Source organism: Hippocampus bargibanti, linkage group LG05 (genome assembly GCF_051943395.1).
Source record: "Hippocampus bargibanti isolate YZ-2025 linkage group LG05, ASM5194339v1, whole genome shotgun sequence".
NCBI lineage: Eukaryota > Metazoa > Chordata > Actinopteri > Syngnathiformes > Syngnathidae > Hippocampus > Hippocampus bargibanti.
In genome coordinates, this window is record NC_142738.1 from 24,276,981 (window position 1) to 24,304,894 (window position 27,914).

At 40.9% G+C, this 27,914-nt stretch overlaps 1 protein-coding gene and 1 long non-coding RNA gene across 5 annotated transcripts in view; one reads left to right on the forward strand and one right to left on the reverse strand.

The window, feature by feature from the left end:
- Nucleotides 1-11,321: 11,321 nt before the first annotated feature.
- itpr2 (inositol 1,4,5-trisphosphate receptor, type 2) overlaps nt 11,322-27,914 on the reverse strand; it is a 64,477-nt gene continuing 47,884 nt past the window's right edge. For all 3 annotated transcript variants that reach the window (XM_088997404.1, XM_088997406.1, XM_088997405.1), the window contains exons 46-57: nt 27,777-27,914; nt 27,282-27,474; nt 26,794-26,919; nt 25,316-25,491; nt 25,081-25,245; nt 24,814-24,997; nt 23,340-23,423; nt 22,363-22,484; nt 22,100-22,265; nt 21,839-21,999; nt 13,935-14,096; nt 11,322-12,056 (exon numbers count right to left, since the gene is read on the reverse strand). In XM_088997404.1, the coding sequence (XP_088853530.1) occupies nt 11,976-12,056; nt 13,935-14,096; nt 21,839-21,999; nt 22,100-22,265; nt 22,363-22,484; nt 23,340-23,423; nt 24,814-24,997; nt 25,081-25,245; nt 25,316-25,491; nt 26,794-26,919; nt 27,282-27,474; nt 27,777-27,914 (1,758 nt within the window). In that variant the 3' untranslated portion in view covers nt 11,322-11,975. The remainder of the gene's footprint in view (nt 12,057-13,934; nt 14,097-21,838; nt 22,000-22,099; nt 22,266-22,362; nt 22,485-23,339; nt 23,424-24,813; nt 24,998-25,080; nt 25,246-25,315; nt 25,492-26,793; nt 26,920-27,281; nt 27,475-27,776) is intronic.
- LOC148898281 (uncharacterized) lies at nt 14,108-27,800 on the forward strand. Of its 2 annotated transcripts, XR_016115091.1 has the most exons (4): nt 14,108-14,904; nt 26,282-26,366; nt 27,317-27,411; nt 27,662-27,800. It is a non-coding gene; the product is annotated as an uncharacterized LOC148898281 (long non-coding RNA). The 2 variants fall into 2 exon arrangements; XR_016115090.1 differs by lacking the exon at nt 27,662-27,800 and having other exon boundaries at nt 27,317-27,447.

Below are 27,914 nucleotides of genomic sequence, written 5' to 3' on the forward strand. Positions count from 1 at the left end.
AACAAGTTGCGAAAGTCAGAATCATTAAATACAAGGTTGGGCTTGACGGGGAAACGAGATACAGGTGGAACTTCAGGAGAGAAACGTCCTGCGCTCCAGGTGAACCTGGAACACAATCAAGACGGAACATGACATTTGCTCTGCAAAGGTCGACCAGCGTATATATCTTTCAAGGCAAGTGTTGTTTGTGTAGCACGTTTCGTATCCATAGTAACTCAATGTTCTTCACAGAGCTAGAAATAAAACAATGAAAGGCATTTACAGCAAACTAAGGGAAGACATTCACAATCGACCACCTGCAATAAACGATGTTTGACTCTCTCCTTACTCCACGTCAGTGGCGCATCACAAGGCCTGCAAAGCCTTCTCTGCTGGTCTAAAAATATCTGCACCACAGACTGATGTTAATTATATTTTGTCCATGAATTCTTATTAAATAATTCCAAATTGTCTTTCATCTTGCATTCATTACTTTTCCCCCTGTTGCGCTGCTTCCAGGTGTGTGTTTTTGTATTTAAGCATTTATCCAATCACATTTCAGCCATCATTTGTTACCAAGGTCAGAAATCTACCTGTACGCCTTCACAATCAGTTCTGCGGGCCCTGGAGCATCAAATTTGTCGATGAAATTAACTGTTGCTCTAACTGATCAGATTTTGAGTTGGCAACCCAAAAGGGGCACCAACGCCTTCTTGAAGCGTTGGTCTACGTCAGAGTTTTGCGAAAACTGCTCTGATCACAAGCCTCGAGTGATAAGAGCATACAGGCCAGAGATAGCACAGGGCAAACCACACCACACTTATTTTCATTCTGGATTGGTTCTGACATAGTACTACTGAGGCCGAGCGGTGAAATCCACGGCCTGCCACTGCTCCATATAATATTCTACGCCAGTGGCGGGCAGTGCATGTCACTTCTAGGCCTTCAGTAGTGCTACGCCTGAATCAATGAGCTGTGAGTATGTTGTAATAATTACACCATATTAACAGCTCATATACAGTGGGACATTGGCTTACACACTTAATTGGTTCTCAGAGAGAGTGTGTAAGGCGAAAAATGTGTATCCCAAAAATTAATTTCCCATAGGAAACCATTAAAATGACAATAATCCGTTCCCAGGTCTCCATAAAATATAATTTTCAACTAAATAAGCCTTAAAAATACAAACAATATACTCTATTCTATGTATAATACACATGCTATTGTATTGTAATGAAAGAAATACACTGCACTGTATAATAAAGTCGTTTTATTTACCTTTGTGATGGTGGTTGATTGCTTGATGGAATGGGGTGGCAGGTCGGAGAGAATTGCTTTTTGAAAGGAGTCACATTCCATAAGGACTGTAATTAAAGAAATAAACTGTACTCTATAATAAAGTCATTTACCTTTGTGATGGTTGTTGATGGCTTGATGGAATGCGGTTCAGACTTCTCTTCCTGTGTTATGAAAGAAAGTCCGGTCAAGCATCTTTTTCCAAAAAAAGGCCGGTCTCATCTGCATTAAATACTTTCTGAGGAATGTAGCCTTCTTCTTTCACCATTTCAAGGAATGATCTCTTGTATCAATAAACGGCGAACTTCCAGGTTGCCGCATGACAATATCAGCGATGGTCGGGCGGCGCTGCATGTGTATCCCGAAAAGTAGTGAGTATGCCAAGGTTTAATTCTCATAAATTTAACGTTCGTAACGTCAAACCGAATGATTCGTGTTCGTAAACCGAGGCCCCACTGTATATGACAATATTACACTAATATTACTACACGTCCACAAGAGGGTGTTGTTGGCCAGGAAACAACTTGTGACTTGAAGAAACTTAAGAAATAATGTCATGAAACTGTTCGAATTTTTACTATGAACGTGTGGATTCATCTTCACCTCATAAAATTGCGTCTGTGTAAGGGCTCGGTTATACAGGATTGATCCATCGATGAAAAGATTTCTTCAACCGTCATCCGTACTTCTTTGAAGGTCTCGGACATTTCGCTCTTCATTTGAAAAGCTTTGTCAGCTAACTAAAATTTTGCTGGTATCTCTGGCCCTATATATAAAATTGCAATATTATTTGCTATTCTTGCTAGCTTCTGAGCTATCGAACCTTAATGATGTCCATCTATTCTTGAAAAGTCCGTCTTGAAAATGGCTTTAACAGTCTATCTGTAACCAAATCCTTTTTTTCTCCTCCTCAGCCATTGTGGGTTGACAAAACCACTATTATATACAGTAAATGATCACAACAATATATTTGCTTATGCAGCTTACGGCAGATACAGTGTGCTAGCTCTGGCCCGTATGTTCCTCACTAGCGGCTCGTGATACTATAATTGGCTAGTCACTAGTCATCATAGTCATCAGTTTGCAAAAACTCTGACATTTCCAGCGCCTTACAGCAGACCTTGGGTTGCCAATTTGAACACAATTTGCCAATTTGATTGGTTAAAGCAACAGTTTCATCGACATTTATTTTCATGCTCCAGGGCCTGCAGAACTGATTGTGAAGGTGTACAGGTCGATTTCTGACCCTGGTAACAAATGATGACTGAAATGTGATTGGATAAATGCTTAAATACGGAAACACACATCTGGAATCAGCAAAATAGGAGAAAAACAATTAAAGGAAGCTGAAAGACAATTTTGAATTATTTAACAATAATTCGTGGACAACATATAATCCACATTAGTCTGTGCTTCAGATATTTTTAGGCCAGAAGGCCCAGATGCACAATTCTGTTGCGGAATACACATGTACATTGGTGTACAACTCTGATGTGCATAGGAAATAAATCCACCAAAAATCCTTATTGAGTGAATTTCGTCAATATCAGCGCTGCTTTCAAAGCCTGAAACCAAATGTATGACTCTGGAGTGACATAAGCGAGACACAATGTGATCTCTGTTCCAGCTCACATGTATTTGATGCTGATTGTAACAGTTAATTCAAATGTGACAAGTATGACTTCTCTGAGCAAAGAACTTTCATTGTTTCCTCAAAGATTGTCTTGTGTGACAAGTCGTCAGCACCGGCGTGTTGGAAATCAGTCTTGGGAGGCTAGGATGGACAGCTCGACACACGTCTATTATAAAACATACGTTCAACAACAAAATAATATCCGAACCCAATTCCAGTGAAGTAGGGACAACCATAAATAAAAAGAGAACAAAATGATTTGCAAATAATGTGCAATTTATGCTTCATTACATGACAAAGACAAGATACAGTAAAGTCTCGTTATATCGATATCGGATATATCGATAGTCCCGGTTATATCGATACTATTTCTATGCACGCATGGAGAAAATTACATGCAAACAGGGTCGGATATATCGATAGTCCCGGTTATATCGATATTTTTTCGGACTCCCTTGAATATCGATATAACGAGACTTTACTGTAGTTAATAATCAACCTTTTCTCGTTTTAGCAAAGAATCATTAGCCTGTAATTTATTGCTGCAATACATTCCGAAAAGGCTCGGACCAGGTCTACCACTTTTGAGAGGTGAAGATACTAATTATTGAAATCTTGCACATGGATTTTTTTCAGGTTCTTGCTTGATGGAAAAGTTCACATCAACACATCTGCATTGTTGTATTTTATGCTTCATAATGCAGCACAGGTTTTCAATTGGAGACGGGTTTGGACTGCAGGCAGGCCAATCTAAACCCACAGAATGTGGTTCGGCATTGTCTTGCAGAATTAAGCAGGTGCATTCATGGCAAAGCCGCTGCTTGAATGGCGGCATATTGTGGTGCTCGCGAGGGAGTGAGGAACAATTGCATTTCATTTTTTTTAAACAGAAGAACAAGATTTTCAACCCCCACACAACAACAGTTGTTGGAAAGTCATGCGAAAACATGCTATACACAATCACTATTTCACATCAGAACTAAAACTATCATAACACACATGAAACAGTTATTTAAACACTACTTACATCCTTTGTGTCGCAAAGCGGTGACACTACAATTTATTTCTCCAAAAACCTGTACATGTATACCATTAAGCATCAATTGAGTAAAGTTACCTATGACGTTGGCACTGACACTGCCCCATACCATCATCAAAGATCCTGACTTTGGAACTTTGCATCCATAATAGTCTGGATGGTTTTCATGCTTTTTGCAAAAACAATTTGAAATGTGGACTCGTCAGACCACAAAAAAACATCTATTTTGCATCAGTCCATCTTGGATGAACTCGGGCACAGTGAAGTCTGTTGTGTTTCTGGGTATTGCTGATAAATGGCTTTTGCTTTGCAAAAGAAGAGCTTTAACTTGCACTCACAGATGTAGCATTGAACTGTATTAACTGACATTGTTTTTTCTGAAGTCTTCCTAAAGCCCATGTGCTGGTATCCTTTTTCACATCGTCATTTTTTTTATGCTGTGCCGACCGAGGGATTGAAGGTCACGGGCATTCAATATTGGCTCTTGGCCTTGTCGCTTTTCTGCAGTGATTCCTCAGAACCTTTCATTATCTTAAGGAGCGTAGAGGCTGAAATCCCTAAACGCCTTGCAGTTGAGCATTATTGTTCCGTTTTCACTATTTTCTCACGCAGTTGTTGACAAAGAGGTGAACGTCACCCCATCGTTGCTTGTGAATGACTGAGCAATTCGGGGAAGCTCTTTTTATACCCAATCATGGCAGCAACCTATCCCCACTGAGCTTCTTCCCCTGCGAGATGCTCCCAACAGGCTGGACGTGTTGATTCTTTTATCTGAGACGTTTTTTAAGGATGTTATTTACCCTTGATGTTTTGGTAGAAGTATTTGGCCTTTGTCAGTGTCACATGTGACTTGCCTTCATCTGACCTTTTCCAAACAGGTATTTCATTTTTTTTGCCAGCTGTCCCAATGATTTTTAAAAACATTTTGCAACCATAAAATTATATGTCAATTATTATTTGCAAAAAAATATACTAACAAACAGCGAAATGTTGAATGAGCATGATTTGCAAAACATTGTAGTCTGTTTTCGTTTATATTTAACACAATGTTCCAACTTCATGGAATTGGATTTGTACATTAAAATAATTTTGACGCTAGAAGGGCTGGCACATTTGTTCTTAGGCTGTTTTGTGGTCATGACACATCATGTGAGGACAAAAGGCTTAGACACAGCAAGTCACATGCCTGTCATCACGGGGGCATGCTTATTTATAAAAGACACTGAGAAGGAAACTTCCGCCCTCCTTAAAAGATCATGTGATCTCACATTTGATTGTTAAGACCAAAACATCGCAGAATGTTGCTTTGGTTGACCCGTGATGGAAAACTGTGATTAATTAAATGGAAAACACAGACTTCGGTTGCACAATTTGATAAAATGCCTCAGTGTTGAACTGGCAACGGCCAGTGCTCAAGTCTCGTATCTTGCCCTTCCTGTGCAACTTCCTCCATATTTTCCATACTGTCACAGCATGATTCTTCATACCCAGAACACACGTTGGGCTCATTGAAGAGACTAAATTGTAATTGTCCTTGGCATTTACACGTGATCTTAATGAGGAAAAGTGCTATAGTAAAATATTTTTAAAACATTTACACACGAAATGCAATGAGACATATAGAGTCTACCCAAGAATAATCCACTGTCGTTTGCAAAAAACCTAAAAAGTGGTCAAAACAGAATCACGTTGTTTCTCCTAAATTGGTTCACTCTTTTCAATTCAAAGACATTTCAATCCCCCAAAAAATCGGTAAACTTTCACAGTTAATTGATATGCATTTATACTTTGAGGATCACGGCAATTCACAATCGCGCAGCATCATACACTTCGGTGTAGCTCAAGAATGCATAAGTACTGTATTTTCCATGAGGCACACTGGACTATAAGGTGCAGCCCCAATAAATAGTGAAGTTACAAACCTTTTACATATATAAGGCGCACTGGACTATAAGGTACACCTTCAATGAAGGACATGTTTAAAAAAAGTCTTCTACGGGAGGAAATGGAGTCAGTGGCTGCTGACAGTGTTAGACAGTAGTTGTTGTGGCTCAACATTACCTCACATGTAAGGCGCACCAGCGTACAAGGCATTCATTGTAATATATGTATACAGTGATACCTCAGCTTACGACCGCTTTAGCTCACGAACTTTTCGCCTCACGAACATTAAATTCGTGAGCATATAGTCATGGCTGACAAACTAGTTTTTGGCAGACAAACCAAACCACACAGTGCCACAGTGGCTGGCAGACTAGTTTTCGGCGGACGAACATCAAACCACACGGTTAAACAGCGCCACGGTGGTTGCCGGATGTGTTTTTGTCACCTCCTTTGTTTGAGTGCACTTTTGCTATTATGGCACCAAAAAAGACCCCACCACAGGCTAGTGTTAAGCCGAAGAGGACAAAAAAGAAAATTACGGTCGAGCAGAAAAAGGAGCTAATCGAAAAACATGAACGAGGTGTGCATTTGTGTGCTTTAGCGTCCCAGTACCAGTAGGCTAAGTCGACCATTGCGACCATCCTTAAGAACAAGGAAGCTATTAAGGTTGCGTGTGTGGCTATAAGGTGTTTCTGTGTTGGCTAAGCAATGGTCTCAAGCAATAGAAGAGGTTGAAAAACTTCTGTAGGTTTGGATTAACAAAAGAAGCTAGCAGGGGACAGTGTGAGTGAGGGTATTATCGCCAAGAAAGCACGGCAACTTCATTCGGATATCATCAAGAGGCAACTACATCAACGACCATCACAAAGGTAGTATAGTATAGTAGCACATTTATTATACATAAAATTATGTATATTTTGTGTAATTTTAAGGCTTATTTAGTAGAAAATTATGTTTTATGGGAAGTGGGAACGGATTATTCTTATTTTAATGGTTTCTTATGGGAAATGCAGTAAAGTCTCGTTATAGCGATATTCACGGGAGTCGGAAAAAATGTCGATATAAACGTACTATTGATATATCCGTCCTGCGCTGAACTGCATTAAAAAAAAGGCGTGGGGGGGGGGGGGGGGCAATACGTAAATGGAGTATCTTTGATATGGCATGTAATTATATCATTGGGTTCATGGATTGCGTATCTAGCATGCTTTTTGTACAGTAGTGAAGTGAAAAATAAACTTATGCATAAAATAAAAACGTCTTTACACTTTATTAATGACTATTTCCTTTCAAATATGCAACCAATGCAAAATCCTCACGTTCTATACACACGAAACCACAAACGCCAGCATGTACAAATATATGAAAAACAGTGATTGTTGCAAGCGATAAAGATATCTGAATGCAACACAATTAAATACATGGATGGAAAACAAAAACTGCATTTTACATTGCTTACGTTGATGAAGTATTCTGCTGCACGTCGAACTCTTTCGCGATGAAGGATTTGCTTGTTGGATTGTCCTCCACAGCCACGATGGCCTTGTACGTTGTTCGGATATCACAATTCTTACATTTCCCCATGGTTGAAATTGGTGTCAAACATACTCATAGTCATACATACTGTATATAAGCTCTGCTACGGTTTTTTATTGTGCTCAGTAAGACAGGTCAAAACACAGAAGGTGGCCATGTGACTGGGGCTTGGGAGGACCCGACAACGGGGTTCGAGAGAGTGCCTGAATAGAATGACTGAGCTGTGGCGTAACAACAGCTCCTGTTTGTATCTGTATGTGATAACTGCTACGTTTTGTTATTAAAAAGACTGACCCGCTATAGCAGCGACTGTGCGCAACATTTGCCATGCTGAGGGGCATTACAGTATGTTTCAGATGCAATTGCAGCAGTAATGAAAGACGTGAGCTCTGCTACGATTTTTTTGTATTGTGCTGGCATATGACAGGTCAAAACACGGAAGCCGGTTACGTGACAGGGGATCTTTAATACAGTATGGCATGTACAGTAATTTTCAAAATCATCACGCTTCAGCAGACAAAACAATAAACATTGTTGCAAAAAAACGATTGCATTCATATACAGTACAGTACAGTGTACATGTACATAACACTGCAACAGGGAAACTGCAACGCTTACATCTTATTATGCAATTTAAAAAAATCTTCAATCTTCTACTGCTTCCCATTTTCACCTTTTAACACAAACAATTCAATCTTGTTTAACATTTCTAAAAAACCTGATGCATTTTCTCTGGATTCTAAGTAAGATCGTACGTCCGTAGCAACTTGCACCACTTGTGTCTTTGTTGTAATTGGTGTGTATTCAATTGGTTCTTCATCCTCATCATCCTTGTCATTATGGGAATCTTCTGGGGCATACTTGCCTTTGATTTCGTGTTGGATTCTCCTCAACAGCCACGATTGCCTTGTATTTCGTTCAGAGGTCACAATTCTTTCATTTCGCTATGGTTGAAGACGGTAGAAAATGGCGTCTGCTACACTGTAAGACACGGGAGCTGGTCACGTGACTTGGTCACGTGATCAAGTCACGTGACCAAGTCAACCAACTGCGTGACCGATACAGATTTCGATAATGGTGGTACTGTATAGAAACCCCTAAGCAAATATCGAATCACCTTAAGTATCTTTTGTATCGATATAAACAGCAAAATGGCCGGCGGGAGATGAAAAAGAGCACCGTAGTAACCGGATTATCGTAATAACCATGAATCGTACTAAACGGAACTAATTATACATAGAAAGACTAGAAATACTTTCTGGGAACTAATTAAGTTTTTAAAATGAGGTATCACTGTGTGTGTGTGTGTGTGTTCCATCCATTTGCTGTACAGCTTATTCCTCATTAGGGTTGCGGGGGGTGCTGGAGCTTATCCCAGTCGTCTTCGGACACTATAGCAGGGGACACCCTGAATTGGTTGCCAGCCAATCACAGGGCACACAAAGACAAACGACAGTCACTCTCACACTCACACCAAGCGATAATTTGGAGTGTTCAATCAGCCTGCCATTTCCCAGTCAAAAACATTTCCGCCACTTTGGCAGTTCCACGCTTCTGTCCAGACATGCTTGTAGGTGTGTATCATACTTGTATCGAAGTGGAAGAAAAAGTGAATACATGATTTCTTCACATAAATGTGCATACTCTTGACAAAGTTTCAAAATTTATGAAAATTTTACACACAGTATGCTTTCACACACGCGACTAAAACATGCTCGCTTATGACTGACATTTTTTTCCTAACAGACCACAGAAACACTCAACACACTACTGAAATGCCTCCTCACGTAATCGTCTGAAATGCTCTCAGACATCATCATGAACAATGCTCATATATCAAGAAAAGCTTTGAAGTGGTGTGTGAGAACATTTCAGTTGTGTGCGAGGAAGTCCTGAATGATATCCTTAACAGATACTTCACCTCGCGTGCTTTTTTTCCTGACACAACCTCATTCAATGATTGCCGCACTTTATTTGTCTTGTCGACGCAGTAACAGCTGCTCACTAAAGTGTCTCGGCGTGGGCTAAATTTAATGGCTGTCACTGGCGGCAGGAGCAGAGAAAGGCCTGCTGGTGTAAACAACAAATCGAAGCCAAGATGGGAGGGGCGAGACTGGATGGGGTTCCCTGCAGCAGCGGCTGGACAGGAATGTGGGATGCGTTGGTCTTCTGGGTTACACGAGGACAAACCTGAAGACGGTGAAGCATTTTGTTGCGTTTGATTTGCAACAAAAGTGTCACATTATGTTGTGGAAGCGCACACTGCTAGCTAGTATGCTTGCAGTATGTAATTCATTTGACTGGTGACACCCGCCTGTGCAAAAAAAAATAAAATAATAAATTCCGAACCTCAACACTGCATCGACAAAGGCGAATAGGTAACGGATTCCTTTTATTTTCCTGCAGTGAGAAAATGTTGCAACTAAAATATACTGAATATTTTGTTGTGTGTATATTGTGAATAACTGGTACATAGAATTGTTTTTCACCACTGGAGCAAAATAAATCTGTTCATGAAGGGTGACCATGTTAAGAGTCACACGGACTGATTGACGTCAAATGGTTGGGGGAGTAGATACCATCCACGCTGGGATGCAGCCAACCTCCTCGCTCTTGTTATTAAATCATTAAAATTGAATGAGTCCAGGATCCAAAATCTTAACTTAATTAACAAAAGGGCCAAGTTTTGAACAATATCCCGTCAGTGTAAAAAAAATCATTTGAAAACACATCCAGACTTTAAAACATAGATCATCATCATTAACCCTGCCAATGAGTGATTGACAGACAGGATGAGGTTCAAGTGTCAACAAGAGTTAAAATAATGTTACTGCTTGTAAGGCTTCACATAAAGACTGTACCGAGCCAAGCTATGACAAACTGTAAGCAGCCAGTGCAGAGATACGTGCTGCGTTTCCCACTTCCATTTTTGGTCAAATGCCCATTACTATACAAGGTGTATCATTTTTCCTAACACTGGTGGTCTTCCTCAGTGGTTAAACTTGGGCATGTAGCACTTGTATTTGGTCAAATTGGCTCTGATTAGTCAATTGAGATTTTCTTCACGCTGCTTCAAAGCCTTCATTAAGCCCCAAAATAAACAGGAGGGATCATGCATTTGCCAAAATACTCGATTGTCTGCACTGATACCAGAGAACTCTTTCACTCTGTGAACTTCATCAAAATAAACTCTTCACATCCCATACAACCACGACAGCTTGTAAATCAAACAGATTTGGTTTTTCATGAAATGTAATCGAGTAGTTGAGGATGCAGTTTTCCACCAAGGATACACAGTCAATTCCATAGAATATGTTTTACACTAAAAGGACTCATTTTTGTGACCGTCTAAACCACGGGTGTCAAAGTCAAGGCCCGCGGGCATGCATTTTTTTAAAAATCGAACAAGTTTTGAGGAACGATCTTACAAACTTCACGCTGGGAGACAGCCACGTTCCTACCAGAGTCATGCTGCTCTTACCGCGAGTGAGTAGATTGCAGGTGTCAGGTGGAATCATTGGTATAGATGACGAGGCGACAGGAGGAATGAACATCTTGGAGTCCAGTCAACGAAAATGAAATTACACATTTAACCACACTTGCTGCGTGACTTTTTCGGATCTAGATTTCTTGCATGTTAGTTGGCACTATGAATGAAACCGCTCACAAGGCAGCTGCCCGGATAAAGACGTACTGTACACCCCTACCCCTTTCCGTTCGTGGTAAAGTTGTTTTGGGGAAAAAAGGCAAGGAAAGTGACACAAGTGTTCATCACATTTAAACATACAGTATATGCATAGTTGATTTTAAAAGATAAGGTTCAAGAAAGAGTAGACAACGAAACCAATTAATTATGACTTGGTTGACGACCCAATAAAAAAACACATTTATTTGTCTCCAGTCATTACTACATGCTATGCCCATGTACTATTGAGAAGTAAAACCATTTTCAAGTCATAACTATCAATTTTATTCACATTCAATTGTTACTGTGTGGAAATCTGACTGAATGAGAGAGAAAAAAAGGAGGTGGTGCAGTAAATGCATATAAAAAGGTAGTCACGCCAAGCCAGCCAGATTTTTCCCTTTTGTATGGACAAAGTGCACTTGAACAAATGATCATCCAGTTTTAAAACATGGTGCAAAGATTCCAACTTAAAAATGTCCTTAAAAGTACAAAAAAAAAACACTCCCATTTTTAAAAAGTTCTTACCAGAAATTTAAAAGGGGATAAGGACACTTTCCAAGCTCACGGCTAAACACAGACTTCGGTACCGTTAGACATGTTCTGTTCTGATGGCATGAAGAAATTAAGGCACAAGGGCTGAGACAGCAAAGAACTAATCTGAACAGTTCCCGTCACCCACTGTGGGCCACACGAAGGCCATAACCAGCACATGCGGGGCAACTCAGAGACTTTGCATGCAAGTGTGCGGGAAACTTGTCGCTTGCACCAAACAGCAAACTGGTGTGAGAATGTGGCCAATAAACAACCATACCGGCACACTTGAGGCACTTTGCGACCACCAAAAGTATGCAGGTATGCATTTTTCCAAATAGTGGATATGGATATTCCATTCTATGTCTCCAGTTTGGGCTCCGAGACCCTCAGTGATTTGAGATGTGGTGGTTATTCTGCGGCGGACCCAATAATCCTTGCCTCTGCTTGTGCTTCCTCTGCTCGGTCATCTGTGGAGGACACACAAGCATGTGCTGGGGTTGTACTTTGCACACAGAGCAGTCTTGATACACACAATAACAGGGATCGACCGGTCGATAAGACAGCCACAACGGAACTAGTTTTATTGTCTATTTGAAGTTCCCCCGAGCGAGCGTTACGTTGACACATCTGTCGCAAGAGGAACAAGGACGAGCCTGTGACAGGCATCACATGCAGCTGACGCAGGTGACGAGAGTCATCAGTCACGCTTGCGTCGGCGTAGTCATTCACTAGGCCCGAGTACAACTTTAACCGGTCAAAGGTCTGAGAGCTTTCCAAAAAAAATTGGAGGTTATATTTAGGACAATTGGTTGAGACCTGACATGGGTTGGGGGGGGGGTCCAACTGCAAGAGATTGCAGATTCCATTTCAACTTCATTTTAATCCAGGTCCACGCCTTTAGTTTCTGATGACTAACGGCAGCCTTAAAGGACAACCGACGTCTCCGGACAAGTTGTGTCCATAATTTGTAAAATGGCTTCAAATAACTTCTACTGAGTGTATTTTACAAAGATTCCACCATATATAGCTATATTTCACATTTTAAGACTTGCGCTGAATATTCCGGAAGTCTTGTTTTTGAGTTGGTGACGAGTCCTCACCCTACGTCACTGAAGGAACGCCCCTGACCGAAAAAAAGGACACGTTGTAGCAGTCCTTCACTCACGCCAATGCATTTTGCTGTACTTTGGTCTGAAAACGTCATGTAGGACCAAAAAGAGGCAGAAGGGGGCAACAAAGCTCCATGTAAGGAATTAATGAGCCTGTGGAAACGGGCTGATTAATTCCTTACATGGCTTTGTAGCCATTTTCTGCCTTTTTTGGGTGTGACATTTCCCACCCCTGATGCCTCAAAATGACACGGAATAAATTCTTTAATCGATTGCAAACATGTATGCTTTCTTCTTCAGAACTATTTGAATCATATTCATAACTGGATGAGTAACAAGAAAGCATATTCTCCGAATTTGAAGCCATTGTTTTGATTCCCGAGCAAGGCAAGACGTCTTGCCGTAACACCACGAACATGGGGGCGAGACCTTCTGAAACTGGCCACTTCCAGTTTCAAATTGAAGTACTTTTTAGACACTTTAAGTCATTTTTATTGGTGTTTTGCATTTGACTAAAAATATCATACTGCGTGTTTTGGGTATTTTCGATGCTATAAAACGTCGGTTGTCCTTTAAGTGGGAGTGACATATGGCAATGTAAATGTAAATTTCTCCACTGCGAGACTAATAAAGGCAAATCCAATCCAATCCAATACCATTGAATGGTGGTGTGTGTAATATAATGGCTGATATCTAGCTTGACTAATGTCTGCAATAAACGGGAGCGACATACCGACAGTAAGGGGTGTTGCATGTAATAAATAGCATGGAAAAAGCATCTATGGACACATTGGTCTCCCCTTCTAAAAAAGTAGACAGACCAATGACAAGCGTGAAGGGGGCGCAATGAAAGTTACTCAGTGGTGGTGGAGAAACGTACATCACATGACAATTGAAGAACACATGCCCAGTGAGGTAACACTGTAGCTGTAGGGTGGGGGAGGGCGGGGGGTTGTGTTTGTGATCATTGCATGAGACAGGCAAAAAAATGGATGACTTTCAGACAGACAAAAAGCTGGTGAACAAAGTGCGCAAGCATTTTTCGACCTTCAGATTTTGACAAACAAAATGCATCTCACAAGGTCCTTAAAGGAGAACAAAAGAGGATCCACTAAAAAGGCTCCATTCCCTGCGACCTTTTGGCCGACTCATATTTTTCCGGTCAAGAGTCTCAAGCTGACCACGCTGGCGTAACGGCGACGGTCGGACGATGAGAGTACAAAAATGTCTCTTTACCTGCTCCTTGAGCTCAGATAGCTGAGCGGAGAGCTGTGCAACCAGCGTGACAGTGCTCTCCAGTTTCTCCTGCAGCGATCGCATCTCATTCTGCTCGTTATCCCCCTCGTTGCTCACCAGAGAGATGGCTCTCATTCGGGGGAACCACTCCAAGTTCTTTTCCTGAGAGATGAGGGAGAGAAGCCATGAGAAGGATGAAGTGCAGAGCGGGGGAAATAGAGCTGAGTCAGAATGTCAAGGGGACAGCAGCGCCTGGCAAATTTGCCGCCGTCAGCCCTAAGAGAGCCTGTGATTCAGGGGGTGCGTCAAAGTGCTTCGGCCGATGGAAGACTCAACATGGGGCTGTTAGCGACTGACATCAACTTTTCGTTCAAAATATCCCCTCACAATCAGTGGTGGGCCGTCAGGGCCAGTAAGGCCTTCTATGCTGGCCTAACATAATCAGACATCATTATCATAATTATAATAAAAGTCAATTTCATTAAAAAAAAGTATTTTTCTAAATATATATATAATTATTCTACATACTGTTTTCTTGATGTTATATTATATCCATTTGGTTAGGCTCCTTTCAGTGTTGTAGTTCTAGGTCAGAGTTTTTAATCCAATCAGAATTCAGCTAGCTTGTGTCGCCAGGCTGTATGAAATCTGACCGACGCCTTCAGAATCAACAGTGAGGGCGGCTGTGCGCTGTACAGAACGGGCACATGTAGTTGATATATAGTTGCGATAGCCAGTCAGATCACGAGTTGGCACAGTAAGGCCAGCTAGAGGGCCTCGCGTTGAACATGACATGTACGCGTCCTGTGATTGGACACTTTACCTCAGCCCGCAGCGGAGGCAGCGCTATGCAAATCAACCAAGCTGACAACAGATCAGACCCGGAAACTTTAGCAGAAAAACAAGTATATCTACTCGCTTTTTTAACCCACAATGGCTGAATGAGAGGACAACTCGCTGTCGCATGTAGGTAAGCCTATTCTCAAGAACAAATGAAAAAGATTTGTTGACTTTTATTTTCAACAAATAGTTCGTTTTGTGAACGTCTTGTTGTTTTTCTTATATTAAACTGACATTTTGTAATTTAGCGTAAAATCTTGTTAAAGATTGCATATCCTTGGTGGACAAATGATTTTAAATTTCCTTTTTTTTAAGTGTTTGCAGTATCACGTATAGTGACAAGTTCTAATTGCTGATGCAGATTTACTGATGTGTAATTGCTCCGGAAAATAGCCTGTGTTGTAGACTATTAAGGTGATGCCACGCCCAGTACTGTGTGCGTGTCCTTTTGTAAATGATATCTCCAGCCGTTGTGTCATAAATTATGGTATTACGAGGGATATTTGTTCAAGTCGGACTAAGCAGGACTTCACTGAAGGCCTAGGTGTGAAATGCACGGACCGCCACTGCTCACAATAGAATCTATTCTTTGCTTTACACTAAAGCTTGACAGCGCTTCTGGTTTCAGGGCGAAGTTCAAGCATGGTCACAAACTTACTAATAACTGCCATTTCCATGTGGATATGAGTCACTCTCTTCAATCAAGAAGTCAAATTGGATACGTTGTTGCTTCAGAGTGTGGAAATTGGCACGTGTCAGCCGTCATTCTTGAGTGTTTTCCTTTCACCCAAAACATTTTTTTTGATTATTGAACAGCGGCTTATACTGTTGTTCTATAGACGAGTGTTTTTTTTTGTCCATGATATGATCTTACTTTGAACAGTTTAGTATTTCAGAATCTTGAATGAATAAAAAAGCAATCGTGCAAATCAAGGGCGGGTAAATTATTGTCACAGGCCACATAGTCATTTTTTGTGTTTTTTTTTATCCAACCAATAAAGCAATTATGTATGGATAGTTCATTACAAGAGTCCTGTTATATTTGATGATTTTATCTAAGTCACTTTTTTGTTCAATTAAAATGTATTTTTAGCATTATTAAGTTTATTCTTATGTAATAATGAGATAAAAGCTTACAGTCAGTCATTAAAAATGGGTAAAATATGGTTTAAGTGTTTTATTAAATTAGTCTGATTTTACATCACATTCAAACATTGACTAAGATAAAAGAATTATTATGATCAGTCCTAATCTGTCAGTTTTATAACTCCCCATGGGGAACAAAATTTTGTCTAACCTTGCACGACTTCACCCCCCCCATAACCTCCACTGGCAATATAAACAGTCACAGAGGAGAAGAAAACAAGCTGCTGCCATTACATAATGTATTTGGACCTGCAATGAAAAGCGTGTCTGTGGGTGTGCATCTGCAGCAACGTCTCGTGGGTGACACGCATTGCTTCATGCAGACAAACTGTCATCAGCTGATCTTGTGTAACATTTCTTGGCCACTTGTGATAAGAGTGACTCAAATGGTGCCGTGAGTGGGATAGGACGGGCAACGTCACGGCGCTTTGCGGAGAAGGAGTGAGGTATTCTCCCACCTACAATTATATAAGAATATAGCTCAGGCCTGGAAAGAATGATCTGTGTGAAATGCTGAGGACAGACTAACATGCACTAAAGTCCATATTTTACCCATGTAGCCCAAATCATTTTAAATGCCTGGACGTGTGCGCTTATCATTTCCCATCAAGACTTTCCACACCAAACACGCAAAACATGGAAATGGCGGGCGGAATGACGAAAGCTGTGTAATTCACTGAATTGTCCTTTCTACGAATCAGTAGGGAGGATTCAGTCATGTAACTGTGATACCGGCCAAGCGAATAACATTATTTCCAAACAAAGTCTAGTCCACATCCATAGCCAGGACATGATTCGGGGTTTGACAAGACAGACGGTCAAAAAAATAAACAAAACAAAAAAACAATGACAGATGCATGAAAATAATAATAATAATTTTGACAAAACTGTTGCAATGAGAGCAATACATCAACTTGTGATTTGCCACCATATGAAGGATGTCGTGACTTTGGGACTCTGCATGGCTGATATATTCCAGGGTGATGTGATACGTGACATGAATCACCATTTACACTACCAAATTTGTATTTATTTATTTATTTTTTATTACGAGAGCTGTAATAAGCAGAAATGGTATACGTCTGTATACGATGCGTCACTTGCTGATCTCTCTCAATCACAAGAATGTGGATGAAATCAAGCCAGAGAGAGAAAGAGAGAGGGCGAGAAAGAAAGGGAGCGAGAGAGAGAGCGAGCGAGACAGCATTTTAATAGTATAATACAGTAAAGTCTCGTTATATCGATATTCTCGGGAGTCGGAAAAAATATCGATATAACCGGACTATCGATATATCCGATCCTGCGGCATGTAAATGTTCTCCTTGCGTTCATCGAAATAGTATCGTAATAAGCAGTACTATCGATATAACCGATATCGATATAACGAGACGTTACTGTAATAGTATTATTAGACATTCTTGAAGGAATAAAGACAACTTTTGGGGGACGTTATTGCCCACCCCTAACTGTAATACCTGTCATGTCATGAAACAAAGGAAATGTACTTAGGATGTGTGCATCATGGTGGGGACAACGATAATCAGCAGAAATATATTGTTTTAAATATATTGTTTTCGTTTATTTAGTTGTAAGTGCTGTCTGCTCACAGGTCATCCCTGCAAAAAAATATTTGCTCTGCTGTACAGAGATAATTAAAGTTGAGTAAGAGTAGACAAATACAATCCCGAACACGCATGGGAGAATATGGAATAAGTCGAGTCTGCAGTGTCAGTGCAAAGTGAGTCAGTCATTCATACCCAACAAGCATGAAAAATATTTGCCAAATTTCCACATTATGTAGTTATGTTTTATTATATTTATTTTGTACCATGTCTTAAAAAAGAAAAACAGGCTGCACAAACTGCAACAAAAACGCTGCTGGATCACTCATGTGATTAAAAGTCTGACGTAGCCACAATAATGTGACTCAGATGGGGCAAACATCTTATCGAATATTTTATTGCTCAAAATAATACCACTAATGCGTAATGTTGTTAAATATTATGATGCGCATGGGCAGCGGTCGTGAGCCGTCCAAAGGATTTTGCATGTTTTGCCCATATCGTTTGCTATAGTTAAAAGCAATCCTAGAAAATCCTTAAGAGGCGAGTACACCGGTTGGATGAAACTTGCAGATTCAGTCCAAAATCACACATTCTGAGGTTTCCTTTCTTTATATGGCTAAAAAGGTGTTTAAGAACCAGAAGAAAGCCATCATTTGTTGAAACACAGTTACTAATTGACTTGATAGTGAAGCAGGGCTGTGGGCAATCTGAAGATTTGCATGTGCCCATGTGCATCTCATTTCGACTTAGTGCTGTTTTACCCGAATGACTTAGTGTCACTGTTGCTTCCAAGATCGATTTTAACACCCAAATGAGCGTACATTTATAAATTTCCATGTGCTTCTCATGGTTGCTAAAGCCACCATCCCATCAATGTACACAGTGTACTATACAATCGGAAACGACATACAAGATTTGACCAGATTGTTGGAAGCCTCAGGTCAAGACAGCCCCGCACAGCACATTTTCTGTCATATGGTCACCAATTCAACAAATTCAAGAATTGCTACACTGATTTCAACCACCGAAGTAAAAAAATAAATAAATAAACCACAGGACATGTAAAGATTGCAACAATGTAAGGGCTAAGTCAATGAAATGCCGCGACAGGAACACGGTTGGTAGGAACAGAGTGCAAAAGGCTTTTCTGGTTATGTTTTGATATTGAATGTCGGAACAAAATGTCAGCTGTTTAAAGAGTAGACATGGACCAACAAAACCGTGCGTGTTACCGTAACAGGCACCCCGTACTCACACTTGGTCTGATGATTAGGTCAATTTGCTCAATTCATGTTTCTCGCTCTCTCCTCCGCATGCGCGCATGCACACCAGTTAAGAATGAGAAATTTGTTATGAAAAGATCAAGGGATTTTATCGGACAAAAAAAAAAAAAGACCTCTGCCGTGTGCAAGCTCTTTTAATACCCCGTCATTTGTGATGGTTTTATTGTTTACATTGTAGAACTTAAACTATTAGAGAGAAAGAGTGTGTGTGCGTGTGTGTGTATGCGCTGGAGGGTAAATGAAAAGCTCACAATAGGACAGTGCGTTTTACGCCGTGTTATGTGTGAGTGAAAGGGACGAGAGTGCACATGCAAGGCAGGCTGAGCTATTAGCAGGTCACTTGAGATGGGTTATGTAACTCGGCCTATGCAGTACCTGCTTGGGTAGCTTCTGTCCTTCTTCTCACAAAAACCGGCATCCACAGACAAACACACACGCAAAATATCCACTCCCTGTGTGCGTGAGTAACGATGCTTTTCAACACATCAGCTGCGTCCGACAAAAACCTCTTGCACATCATATCGATGTATGCGTGCACTGAAACGTTTTTGTCACATGGGACAAGAGCCAAACCGTAACAAGCCAATGGATTCAAAGTAAATGCTCACCTGCAAATTGAATACAACATTTAATTATAAAACACATCCGACAAATGTATTGCATACCCACAATTGGTTACAGATGACAGTGAATCTTAAAGGTGATGTTAGGGCACGGGTGCCAAAATCAAGGCCCGGGGGCCAAATCCGGCCCGCCACATCATTTTATTCGGCCCATGAAAGCAAATCAAGCATGTCAAGTGCAATGATGCTTGCTGAAGTCTGAACCAAAATTTCAATTTGTCGTGTGTAAACCACAATAACAGTCATTATACTCGACTTCAGATTTGAAAACTAGGTATTCATTAAGTCATTCGCTGCCATTCCCGAATACATTCGGGAATTAAAAAAGTGTGACGTGGAGCGCCATTCCGGAATGTTTTCGGGTTTTTGTTTTTCTTGCGAGTGGATGCTGATAAAGCGCTGGTCAGACCTCTGGCAATGTTTTCCCTTTCATGAGGGGGCAGCATTTGCCTTTTTTTTCCATGTTAGCGCTTGGTTATAGCTTTACCTGTTGTTAAAAAGTTCTGATGACTCCAGACCCATATAACTAGTATATATAATGAAATATAATTAAACATTTTTTTCTAACGAAAAAAGAGGGTCTAATGCTTCTTATGCTGCATTGAATGTTTATGTAGTCTTAAAACTCAATATTCTGTGGGTCCTGCAATTTGAGTGAAAATGACAAAAACCCTGCCACCGGAGTGGACACATTTTTACACATTGTCTATCAGTCTTCTTCTTCTTTTCCTTTCGGCTTGTCCCGTCAGGGGTCGCCACAGCGAATCAATGTCCTCCATCTATCCCGGTTTTGTGCATCCTCTTCTCTCACACCAGCTACCTTCATGTCCACATTCATGTACACATTGTCTGGCAGTGAATGAGTTAATTTGCTGTGCATTCTAATGGGTTCTCTCAAATTTCTAACGGCCCTCGAGAGGAAGCCGTAACAACAATGTGGCCCGCGGCAAAAAAATGAGTGATACCCCTGTGTTTGGGGTTTGGGCTCAAAATTATAGAAGGAGCTGAAAAGTATCTATTACTTTACATGCTACACTTTACCAGTTGCTTCCTAACTCTTTTGCAATCTGCACTGATGCATTCGTGCAACTGGCTTCACCAACAAACAGATAAAGCATTCTCTGAAATTAAAGGAGCCCTAAAGCACATTTTCTTTTTATGTTTGTACATGATCTTGGAATTGTTGACTAAACTAAGAGGACACTCAAAGCATTTCAAGACTGACAATTTTCAGTCATTAAATCAGAATATCTGAGTGCAGCCTTTGCACTTGGGTTCCCCCACTGAGTGAAGAAATATTGAGTGGGTTTTTTTGTCAACATATGCCCATACAACTGAATTGCTCCGGTTGATCTAATGAGCAAAAATATGATGAGGACATATAAATGGATTGAGAGCTGGAACATAAAAACTCATCCATTTAAATTGGTGGCAATTTTTTTTTTTTTGGTCGCAGTGGGAAGACGTGGCGATGCAGATGAAATTCAAGTATGTAACAGGTTTGTCATGCAAATTTCTCATGATAATTTGGCCAATTTCTTTTCCCAATCACATAATCAACATTAATGCCAAATGTATCATACTGCTCTGAGTCCTTCTTTGAATCCATAAAGCGACCAAAACAACTTCAGCCATCATTACCTCCATGCGCTGTTCGGTGTGTCAGTGTTGCAAGTTGTGCACTAATGCGAATAGAGCTGGACTGAGTTTAATTACTTTCTCACTCCACTCTGTCCCTAAGGGCTAACTCAACAGACTACCTTAGCAATGAAACCATGTCTCTCTCCAGACATGTAAAAGCAGAAGGAAATGATACTTGACACAAGCCCATGGAAGGTGTTTCTGTTGATTGTGATTCTGAAGTAGAGTCATACGTGTCCTTCCACTAATGAAGGTGGTGCGAAAAAGCAGATGCACCAGAAAAAAAGAGAAACAGGATGTGAATCTGAAAACGAACAAAATCTATTTAAGTATCTCCGGGTTGAGTGAACGCTCACACATGTGTGTGTGGCTGCCGCTGCTCGCCCACAGAAAAAACTTATTCTGTGACTGTAAAGTGACCTTGAGAGTATTGAAAGGCGCGTATAAACCAAATATATTATTATTATCAAAACGGAAATATTGTCTGGAGTTAGTATTTTATTTGGCTTTTCACCTAAAATGACGCGAGGCATTCACAATGGTTGGATGGGAGTAACTGCAAAACATTTTTAATAGCATTATATTGAGATCCATACCAGTGGGGTTTGCAACCCCCTACATAGTTTTGTGGAAATTGTTTGTGTAGATTTTCCATATTGCATCAGAACATCTGCCTCCCCCCCAAAAAAAATAAATAAATCTGAATTTATCTGTTTGCAAAGGTCATAAACACACCGAATGCCAGTGTCAGTGCATACAATGCATTGGAAAGCACTTGATCTGTTGTGTGTGCATGTAATACTGACCGCTATCATCTGGGCAACATAGCTTTCAGGACCGGTGTATTCGGTGGGATCCTTGACTCTCACCAAAACCAAGAAGTAGAGGTAATGCCACATATTGTGCTCATACATGATGTGCTCTTCAAAGGACACTGTCTTGTTGTCAAATTTGTCCCTTTCCAAACCTGGAAGGTATGTTTCATCATTGATACAAAATATGCCAAATTTAGCCTAATTTCTTACATGCGCATTTGAAGGATTTATGAAGCACAGAGTTGTACACACCGCAGATGAAACAGGTGGTTTTCAGAATCTCCTCTTTCCTTTGTTTTTCACTCCTTAAATCTGCAAAAGTGTCGATGATGACGCCAAAGATGAGGTTGAGAACAATGATGATCACAACAAAGAAGAACAGCAGGTCATAAACCACTCGGGCCGCAAACAGCGGTTCCTGGATAGGCCGGCGACATGTAAAATGGAGAAAATGCAAATTAATCGACGAAACACAAACATCCTCTATGTGTTGTACAAATCTGTCCTGATCTGACCTCTTTGGAGGGTCTTCTCAAGATATCGCCAACACCACCGCCATTACGTAGTCCTTGGTTTAAGACGGTGATAATGCACATAAGCAGCGTGTCACACACCCTCTCTGTCCCTTCATCTTCATCTATAAACACACAGTCAGTGTACGTTGGATATGACAGAAAAAAACTGAGGAGAACAATTGTTCCATGTGACCAGAGATGGATCCCTTCTAACAGGCAGGTCCTCCCCAAGTCGAATGGCTATTTTCAGCAAGACAACAAAAAGATTATGTAAAGTGGTCTGTAGTTCGAAAACTCCTTGGGGTGTTTAAAAGAAAGTCATGTCACGGGCCCACCGACAAAAAAAAAACATGTCTCTTTTGTAATGGTTGATTCGGATATCAAATGATGACCTGATCATGAATCACAGTTATAGCTAGCAATGGCATGTTTTAAGTTCAAATGACCTCTCACGTTACACCCTTGAATTAGGAGCCGCTGAGAATGAAGATCAGATGATAATTGGAAAGGATGTGCTCACGTGAAAATCGATTTAATGCAGATCAGTCATTTCTTTGGCCACATCAGATCAATTTATGTAAATATCTGTGTGCATGTGTGTGAGAGAGAGAAAGAGAGAAGAGACAGAGGCAGAGAGAGAGACTGAGGCAGAGAGACACAGAGACACAGAGACACAGAGAGACAGAGAGAGAGAGAGAGAGAGAGAGAGAGAGAGAGAGAGAGAGAGAGAGAGAGAGAGAGAGAGAGAGAGAAAGAGAAAGAGAAAGAGACAGAGAGACAGAGAGAGAGAGACAGAAAGACACAGAGCCAATGTGCGACTGTACTGATGTCCAGTGATGGCCAGCTATGGTGATACTGAAAACCTATTCATTTTTCAGACTTCAGTCAAACCACAAAAACTTTCACCCTTTGTTGTTGGACATATAGAAAGCACTTTGTGAATGTGTCACTGCTGCAAAAGCAAAGCAAAAACTTACCAGAAGCAGTTTTAATAGTAACAGGATGTCTCTCATTATGACATGCATCTTCCATCAGTGGTTTAGCGGACAAATGTCCATGTCCTAAAAACAAGAAAATACATAAAATACAATAAATATTGATTTACATAGCGCTTTAACACCAGCTGATGCTACTTAACATGGACAGCTAGAAAGCACCAGGGAGTTGAATGCCAAAGAGTACAAGTGAGTTTAGAGACGGGTTTTAAAGAGAGGCAGCGAGGAGGCTTGCCGAATGTTCACTGGCAGGCCACTCCAGAGATTGGGACGAAACGGAAAAGGCTCGATCCCCTCTGATCCTCAGTTTAGTTTTTGGCAAAGATGTCAACAATATGTGCAGCAGTTACTCAGTGCTAAGCACAGTGACTATGTCAACTTTGACCTTCCTTCATTGAGTTTATACTATATTGTCTTCTTCAGTTTGACTCTCCAGTTCCACAGCATGCACTGAGTGTTATTTCATGTAGGGATGAATGTGAGCGAGAATGCCTGTCTGTCTCTAAGTGACAGCCCTGTGATTGACAGGCGATCAGTCCAGACTGCAGCTGGCCTATCAACCAATAATCTGGGAGAGGCCCCGACTCAAGTGACCTTGAAACAGACGCAAATTGTCCTCTTTCTAATCAGTGCTGGTAATGAGCAAGATGTGTCATATTATGTAAACAGCAGCTACCGGGTGGGCGGACGGCAAAGTGCTGAGGGGAAAAACCCAAACAAACCATTTGTACGACAGTGAGGTTCTGAGCAGTTTAGGAATTGTACTTCAATAGAATTGTCTAAAAGAAAGGGAGCAGCCATAGCTAGGAGGGACATATGTTTTGATAGAGTCCTAGGAGGGATCAAAGACTCGGGCTGACAGCTCTTTGGACACTGACAGTATTCTCGGCAGGTCTGCTGGAGCTTTGCACCTCAGCTCGCCGCTGAGCCAACAGCCACATAACTATGAGCGCCGTCACTTACATAACCTGCCACTGCTGTGCCGTGCACGCGCGTGTGTGTCTGTGCGCCGTTCGGCAATACACAGGATGGCGCAGCTACCAGGTTATGCAACAGGTGCACACGTGCCTGATGGCTGTCTGTCTCGCCTGACCGTGCAATGCTCATAGCCACAGCTCCTTAACACACCCACGCGGTGCAGCCTTTTCAAAACGTGCGTCTGCGAACATTCTGTTCATTTTCAAGCTTCACTGACAACGATAGTTATGAAATAGTGAATGGTTCGTTGTGTATTGGATAAATGTTTATCTACAAAAGGCGCCTGTGGAATTAAAAATTGTGGGGTATAAAATAATATTTTACTGCTATTACTATAGATGGGTAGCTAGATAGCTGCATAGCTATGGGTAGATATAGAATTAGAGATATACCGGATATAGATATAGATATAGATATAGATATAGATATAGAGACTGTAGATGCACACTCACATGCACGAAAATGATACAGTTCTGACCTGATGTAGACAGACGGTCCACTTCCATGCGGAAGTCATCTTTGAGGAAGAGAAAGCCGATGATCGAAAAGAAGTAGACAAGGAAGATGGCCAGAACTGCGGTCAGGATAATGGAGCGCCCATTCCTTGTCACACTCTTTATGACATTAAGCAGTGTTTCCTCTCTGATAACCAGGTCAAAGAGCTGTGTGAGGATATGATTATGAGTCATGTACAATGTATTGATTATTCCAACACATTTTCTTGTGATTGACAGGTCAATCTTACCAGAAAGCTGTAAAAGAACTCATGCACAAAGAGACCAAGAACACAGATGATTGCATAGCCCAGATGGTAGATGAAAAGCATGTCCATTACGACAGCTTTATAACCACGGATGAAGGTCCCTTGGTTTCCCACAAAGCTCACCAAGAAAACCAACTTGTTGAACAACTGTAGGAGTGTACCAGAAACACATTTAGAAGAATATAGTCACACTTGATTTGAGTCTTTTACCACTTACATTGATTGTGCCCAGTAGCAACAAAGCAGGACCGAGACCCATGGTGTAAATTGCACGTAAAATGAGGAAGACCAGGAAGAAAAGGATGCCCCATGGTTTGGGTAGCACTGGAAGTAAAGCAATGGAAGTTGCCAATGCTGCCCACAGCAAGACACAGTTGAAATAGGATAAAATCCCTGTGGAGAAAAAAATGGTGAGAATCCATCCGTGAATTAATCCAAAGCTAAATGTTTTAACTTGGCACAACACAACTACAATTCCAAATACTGTTTGAAGACGGTGTATTGTATTTCAATAGGAAACTCTTATTATCAAGCCACCACTCGGATGCTACGTTCTGTGTATCCCGATTACAATATGAACAACAGAGCCCATAAGCAAACAACCATTCACGGTCAGCCACACCTATGGACAATTTAGAGTGTTCCGTTAACCTGTCATGCATGTTTTAGGAATGGCATGAGGAGAACATGCAAACGTCAAACAAAAAGGCCAGAGCTAGAATTCAGCCTTTCATCTGTGCACTGCGGCGCCGACATGCTAACAAGTCGTCCACGGTGCCACTAAGCAGAACAATATGAAATCAAATATCTCTCATGATTATGAGAAACATTACCATAATACAGTTTGATTGCACCATTGGCTTTCACCCCAGAGTTGTAATCAGAGTTGACCCACATTTTGTTCATATAAAAATAAAAATGACCCAGATGGTATACAACATTGGAACCCTAAATTAAGTGGATTCACACCAGCACAGTTTGGCCCATTGGGTTGGTTTCCCACAGTTTGGTACCTTTTGTGCATCAATGCATACAGGAAATGATTCCTGGTGTGGACTGAGATCTATTGTTTTTCTGTTTTTTTTTCAAGGTGCTCTCACCCAACTTACTGTCCATATGTTGACACCTATATGCCAACCAAGTCGTTTCTTTCCAATGATGATCATCTGTACTTCTTTCAAAGATAACAGATGACGGCTGAAGAAACCTTTTCATCGATGGACCACTCCTGTACGACTGAGAGCTTACACAGACGTTTCTTTCCAATGGTAATTCAAACATGGATTTATTGATAGAAAAGAGGTCACGAGCAAAAACGAATGAGAATGGAAAGAGCACTAGATGAAAAAATATTTAGTCAGCTTTTGGTCTCAATCAAACAAGCAAACAAAATGACTTTAAGTGTAAACACACCTTAACTCCTTCACTGCTAGACGATGTGCAAAAATGTGTGCACTCCAGTGCCAGGGTTTTTGTCATTGTTACTTGAAATTCAGGACCCACAGATTATTGAATTTTAGGACTACATAAATATTCAATACAGCGTTAGAAACTTCTTCTTTCATCAGAAATTGAGCTTGAAATGATTGCGGCTGTCCAAAATACAATGTAATACATACATACTGTATTGGTTTAGCGCTTTAACAACAACCCTTGTGGGAGGGAAAAACATTTCCAGAGGTCTGGAATTCTCACCTTCATCTCCATCATCTCCAAATGGGTAGAATACAGCCACACAGATGTTAAGCAGGCAGGCCAAGTAGAATGAGATACTCCCCCAATGAGAGATATGGCGTGAGAACCAAAACAAGGCCTTGTTTTCTACATGAAAAAAAGGAAGCATAAGAGACAAGATGTGAGTGCATAAATTTAATTCTGCAAATTATAATTTTATGCCATCCAGTAAGTGCGAAAGGCAAGGGGTATTTAAACAAACATTTGTTGGTTTGTCTGTTAGCAGAGGATCTGAATTTAGGTGTGGTAATTTATTCCTGACAACGGATCTTCACTTTTCGTTTTTATCTTCTATGAAATTCATAGTCCCAAACCGGGAAGAAAAATGGCACAGATAGATTGACAAAAGAATAAAAAGATAAAAAGAAAATAAAAAGCACACTGTATTCAACATCACAGAAAACACAAAAATAATTAGAATTATGATTATTATTTTGGACGAGACTCACTTCGGATTTTCTTCTGCCAACTCATCTCATTGTAGAGATTGTCAAACTGCTGAAAGAAGTCATTGACCTTGCTGCCCTGGTCATCACGTTCAGTGGTGGTGAACACACGCATCTTCGACTCCTGAGTCAGGTACTCACAGATGTTGGGGACTGGAAATACAATCTGCTCCATGGTACGGTCATGACGCACAATCTGGCAAACGCGACAACTTTAAAAATTTGATTATCTACATTCAGAAGAAGAAAACTGAATCCATCCATTCCATTCCATTCCATTCCATCCATCCATCCATCCACTCCTAACAAACAGTCACAGTATGTTTGGATCTACTAGGTGAGACCGGCATCTTCACCCTTCCTCTGACCTTATTCACCACCAGGTGGATTAATCAGTTGACAGCTCCTCCACTCCCTTCACCCAAGTGTCCAAAGCATGCGGCCGGAAACCCAATGATACAACTACAAACTCAATCATCAAACTACACCCTATTTTACCTCAATCTGAGCTGTGTGATTGGCATAATATTGAAGGGCATCATCCTTTTCATCATTGTCAGGATCCAAGCTTGATCCAGACCCCACACCAGACCCTGGCCTCAGACTCTGCTGCAGAATCTTATTGTGTCGAGCCAG